We start from the raw sequence: 6,000 nt of genomic DNA on the forward strand, positions 1-6,000 counted from the left end.
GGAAAAAGTAGGACACATGCGGCTGTAAAAGTCATTTTCTTGGCTCATTTCAGTGCACTGCTGGCTTATTTATTGGAAAGGGGTTCTTTTATTTCAGGTGGGGTCTCTTGTCTCTACAGTTCCTGAGATAGCAATCATACATTTACCATATTTTACTTCTACTGGTTGTTCTCTTCTTATTTTGTTTTAATGAGATCTTCTTTGCCCATAACTCATCCCAAAGGGAAGGCGTCAAGTTTACTTGGGGACTGGGAAGAATAGGGATTTATGCATGCTTGCAGCAATAGGGGTAATTATGCCAAAATGGAAATCATGCTCAGAGTCCTCCCAAAAACAACCCTAAATCTTCATAGATATGTAAATTAATAAATGGTTTGGGTTGGAGGGGACCTTAAAGATCATCTTGTTCCAAACCCCCTGCCCTGGGCAGGGACACCTTCCACCAGACCAGGTTGCTCAGAGCCCCGTCCAGCCTGGCAACCTGGGCCAGTGCCTCACCACCCTCACAGGGAAGAATTTCTTCCTTGTATCTCATCTAAATCTGCCCTCTTCCAGTTTAAAGCCATTATACCTTGTCCAGGGCAGCAGGCCCTACTGAAGAGCCTCTCCCCACCTTTTCTGTAGGCCCCTTTAGGCACTGGGAGGCCACTCTAAGGTCTCCCTGGAGCCTCCTCTTCTCCAGGCTGAACAGCCCCAGCTCTCTCAGCCTGTCCTTACAGCAGAGGTACTTCAGCCCTCTGATCATCTTCATGGCCTCCTCTGGACCGTCTCCAACAGCTCCACGTCCTTCTGATGTTGGGGGCTCCAGAGCTGGACGCAGTGCTGCAGGTGGGGTCTCACCAGAGCGGAGCAGAGGGGCAAAATCCCCTCCCTCGACCTGCTGCCCACGCTGCTAGGGATGCAGCCCAGGGTGCGGTTGGCCTTCTGGGCTGCAAGTGCACATTGCTGGCTCATGTTGAGCTTCTCATCAGCCAATACCCCCAAGTCTTTCTCCTCAGGGCTGCTCTCCATCCATTCTCTGCCCAGCCTGGATTTGTGCCTGGGATTGCCCCGACCTATGTTGGCAGAAAAAGCTCTCCGTATCCTGATAACATAGCAACCGTCTCTCATCCTTCTTGCTGTCCTTGAACTGAAGAACACAGGCAGTTGAGTGTACAGGCAAAAGCGATGTTATTGCAGAGAAGCCCTAGAAACCCCAGGGCTCAGAACAGCTCCGTAGTGTGGAAACAGCAATGCCAGGGGTCTCCAGGTGGGATGCTGTGCTCATTAATGGTAGGCAGAGATGTTATTGCTTGCTGTTACTTGAGGATGCTGTTAATACTTCCTATTATGGGGTGGACTGAAGAAGTTCTTGGAATGTCTCTTTTCTAAAAATGACTTGTGGACACTGGACAAGATTTCAGGATTGTGGCCTTCTCTAAATTGAACTCTGCATTTGTCACCTTGAGACAGGGCTTTTGGGAATGCGTTTGTTGCAGGCAGATATTTCATCTTTCGCACCAACTCCCGGGTGATTTTCAGTCTTGAGTTCCTAAGTAGTTTGGGACCAGCAATTTGATCAGCTGCTGCCTTCACTGCCAGTACTGCTGTAGTGGTCAGCAAAGAAGCGTTATACAGGATGGTTCTGGATTGAGGGCAAGCAATTTGCCAAGCAGGCGTTAAAGCAAACACTTCCTATAGTCCTGTGGAGTTGTCGGAGTTAGAGTGCTATGGTTTCACTAGGTTTTCTTTTGCTGTCCCGTATTTTCTTAGGTGTATAGGAGAGCTGTAGTTTTGATGGAAAAGTTGGGTGTTTAATTTGAGATTTGTTTAATGTTTAAACCTGTTAAAGATTTTTTTTTCTAATCTGGCAAGCAAATCACAGACTTTCATTCTTTGTGACACTGTATGACACTCTACAAGTTACATTAACTTTAAAAGCCTACTAAATTTTGCATACTTAAAACTGATTTTCATCCTGCCTTTAACCAGTTCTCTAGTAATATACCTGAAATTTGGGGAATACCAGCAATATTATTTCTGGCTGCACTATCAGACTGATAGTCTGCCAGGTGCTGGGCCACAGGTTCATCAGAATGGTTCGTTCTCCTCTGGATGATTGTCTGTATCGGTGCTTATACCGTGGGTGTGCTTATGCCCAAGGCCATGAGACTTTGACTGACATGATGAATGTAATAAAGACCAAACAGGATTGTACGGCTGGCTTGGCTGTAGGAGTAGGGTAGTGGATAACCCTGGGGGTCCCCTCCCGTTCCGTATTTCCAGACTACACCTACATTTTCCTAAAGCTATGAAAAGTTCTATTTTAACTAGTCTGTAGGTTTGCCGGAATGTAATGTGAACGGTAACACGGACAATTAAATAGATTACTTATCTTAGAAGAAGCAGAGGTGAATCTCTCACTGAAGTGGATTAGAGCCCACGGTGAAGTGCACAAGTTTGCACCATCCTAGAAAGACTTGAAAAGTAGTCAGGGATGTTTCTGCCACCTCTCCTAGGTGGCTTTCTGTACTGGGATGTGTAAAGGTGGCCAGCACCCACTGGTGAAGCAACACGTCCCCCATTCCCACTGAACTTCAGCTGTGACACGTGGCTGAAGCTAGTGCAGGTCAGGAAGGCAGTGTCTGAAAGCCGATTCAGATCGGCCTCTGCCTGTTTGCCAGACTGCTCTCCCACAGGGCAACATGCAGAGTGCTCGCTCAGGGGCGTTCCAGCTGTAGGTGACTCTGGGTGTAGATTTCCAAACCTCACTTCTAATATTCTCTGCTTTGCTGTTGTAGTACTTCAGTGAACTAAGGGCAACCTTGATAAGCAGCCAGCCTAACAACAAACGTGAAGTCCTTGACCAGTGCTTCAGGAATCTTATGGAAGGAGTCGAGCAAAACCTTTTGGTGAAGAACAGAGACAGGTACGTTCATAACACATAAGTATGCTGAAAGAATAAAAGATAAATGGAAACTTTAACTGGAAAAAATTCTAACATAGGAAATATCCCAGGTAGCTTTAACTGCAGTTCCTTTTGAAAGAGGTAATATCCTGTCAAAGAATTAATCCCTAGACTTAGCAGTTAGAGCCTGAACACTGGATAATTACTTATTTTCTTGGTCAGAAGTGTAGTTCTTAATTTAATTCCAAAGTCAAGGTTTGACCAGCTGCAGCTTTTGCGTTTTCAGTTGGGAAAAACTGACTCATTTTAGCAGGTGAGCCTCGGAGCTTCCTTCTTCCAACCTTAAACCCCTCTGATAAAACACTTGCTTCAGCCTCCAGCAGTGCTACTGCTCTGACAGAGCCTTTTCTTGCTGATATGGAGGGTAAGCAAGCAACTGCTTGTGAAATGGCAGAATGAGAAGGGATCCAGTGGGTCCACTTGCAGATAAATGAGACTGGGATTTGTTTGTTTTTTTTTTAATACGAATCACAAGTTCACCCATCTTGCCTTCATTTAAAAAAATAGAATTAAAAACTCCACAAAAGAAGTGACGAGTCTGTCCGCATTTAATGTTCACGTTGGTGTTTTGTTCCAGCTAGCTGCATTTTCTATTCCATGTGCATTATTCAACCAGAGCAAACCTTGAAAGTGTAGCGACACAATCTAAGTCCAGACAGTGGAGCTTCCTGGAAAGCTTGAAACAAACTGGAAAGGGGCTTGGAGAGAAGTGATGGCCAAAACCATTTGGTGATTTTATTTCTCTGATTTCTTCTCTGTTTGTTGGCATGAAAATTATGTTATTTAATTCTTCCATAGTTTTGCATTAACTATGGTCTCCACAATTTTGTTTCACTTTCCTATTCAGTTCTGGTACATATCTGAGAAGGAGCCCAGGCTCCGAGAAGGTGGACGGGCAGGAGGCCGAGCTCCCCGTCAGCTCCAGGCAGGCAGGAGTGATGTTAGTTGGGCAGCCTGGGGAATCCAGCTCCACTGTGCTCTCTCTGGTCAGCGCGTGGGCAGCAGCTTCTGTCACTGGGGCTGCCAGAAAATACCAGATTTGGCAAACGCTAGATTTGAGTATCTGTGGATTTAAAGGGGATTTTCATCTTGAGGCGCTGTGGAGTACTCTTAGACAGGCAGTGGTGCAGAAAGCAAAAGCTCTCAAAGAGCTCTTGTGGAAGTGCAGGCAGGGAGGGGTGGGTGCAGGTGTGAGGGGATAGAGATAATTCGGTCAAATGAGCAGCTCGTCTGTCTCCGTAGCATCTGCCTGTCTAACTTGAGAAGACTTCTCAGCCATCACTTCCCCAAGAAGCAGCGTGAGTTCGTACGATGGCTTTTCTGTTTCCAGCCCTCGATTTGTAATAGTTCTCAGATTTATTCTGTGGAACACGGGAGGCTTCTTTTAAAAATTGAGCAGAAATCAATTTCCATTAGTAAGGAAATAAGCACAAATGTAAAAAAAAAAAAAATAGGAATAGAATAGAGAATGAACTCATAATTGCATCCTGCGTTTCCACACACAGCGAGTCCCAGTTACCACGCTGCTGCTAGATACACCCAAAAAGCGCAGTACAGCGGAGGCGGTCGGGAAGGGTTATTACCCCTGGTCCTGCAAAGAGACCTTTGCTGAGATCCCATCAGTTTTGCAAGCACCTGTCCACGCAGTCCTTTGCAGGAAGGAGCCCTAAGGAGCCATTTTTCGGGAAACTTTATTAGCTTCGCTCGAGTGAGCCAGCAAAGTCTGACACAATCAAAGCGTTGAGGCAACAAACCAAAGAACATTTGAAAAAAACCCTAAATGCAGGGTGCAATATATGTTTCTGACATTTTGAATAATTTCTTGTGCGTTGTTTGGGTTTTATTTTTAAATACTTACCTGAGATGTGATAAATGGCAATTAAACTCATTGTGTTGGGTGAAGAGAGACCGAGGGAGCAGATCAGATTTGGGCTGTGGTACAGGCTGAGTGACAGTTGTCATTCAGTCTCAGGTGTGATGCTACCAGATGGACTTCATGTCCTACACCTGCCAGTAGAGAACTGCGGGGGAATATTTTTGTGAATGGGTTCTGTGCCAGATGGGTGCCAGTACTGCGTTTCACTTGAAGGCAGGTTGTACTCCGGCACCGCTCATGAGGGAGGAAGGTCGGTCTGAGACAGCCTGGCCTTGATGACCATCTGGACGTGTCCCAAAGAGCCCTTTGCCTGGAGGTTTGGGAGAAAGGACGTGTTCCAAGTCATGTGAGATGGAACGAGTTCTCAACATTCATTTTCCATCTGACTTCTAAAATGTTTCACACTGAATTTATGATGCTGCCTGTACATGTTCACACGCTCACTGTTTTACAGAACTGGTTTTTGAGGGCACCTGGTGATTCTGTTTGTGAGTTTTCTTGTTTTTCTTTCAGTTTAATTTACATTATAGTTTTTCTTTTTACCGATTCTTGAAATACATCTCTCGATATCTGATCTCCTTTAACTGAATGTGTGGGTTTTCTTTCCAGGTTCACTCAGAATATGTCCGTCTTCCGAAGGGACGTGGCTGAAGCTCTGCGCAGCGAAGGGGCCTCGGATCCCGGCACTTTAGATATGATGAGTTGACAATGTCTTTGGAAACGGAACGCTGACTTATGGACCAACTCTGAAGGTTTTGGGACCCTGTTAGATAGATTTTTTTTTTTTTTTTTGACTGTTGTGAAAACTATTTTTTTAAGATATCTTCTGCCTTTTTATATCTCTGGCCTAAATGTGAAGATTTATAATAGGGAAAACAATGGAAAATCTGCCTTAGTGTGAAGAACGTTTTCAGCCTTTCTTATAAAAATTTATTACCCTGTTATTTTATCTTTCTGAAATGGTGTAGAAACAGTACTTAACCAAAGAACGAAATAAATATACATTCCTTCTAAACTTGTATCAGTTAATGATTCTCAGTTCTGCACATAATAGTAAATAATATCTCATCGATTAAAAACTCCAGGCTCACTCTGACTGAGGTCATATTTGTTTGAAAATGCGATGAAAGCCAGTACAAATTTTATGTGAAGTCTTTTTGAAATAATAAAATTACTA

General features: G+C 44.5%; 1 protein-coding gene across 2 annotated transcripts in view; it reads left to right on the top strand.

The window, feature by feature from the left end:
* Window positions 1-6,000, top strand: part of RANBP17 (RAN binding protein 17) — a 156,160-nt gene extending 150,160 nt beyond the window's left edge. For both annotated transcript variants that reach the window (XM_086758784.1, XM_086758785.1), the window contains 2 exons: window positions 2,781-2,908; window positions 5,433-6,000. In XM_086758784.1, coding sequence (XP_086614910.1) covers window positions 2,781-2,908; window positions 5,433-5,529 — 225 coding nt within the window. In that variant the 3' untranslated portion in view covers window positions 5,530-6,000. The remainder of the gene's footprint in view (window positions 1-2,780; window positions 2,909-5,432) is intronic.

Source organism: Chlamydotis macqueenii, chromosome 14 (assembly GCF_036417535.1).
Source record: "Chlamydotis macqueenii isolate bChlMac1 chromosome 14, bChlMac1.mat, whole genome shotgun sequence".
Lineage (NCBI taxonomy): Eukaryota > Metazoa > Chordata > Aves > Otidiformes > Otididae > Chlamydotis > Chlamydotis macqueenii.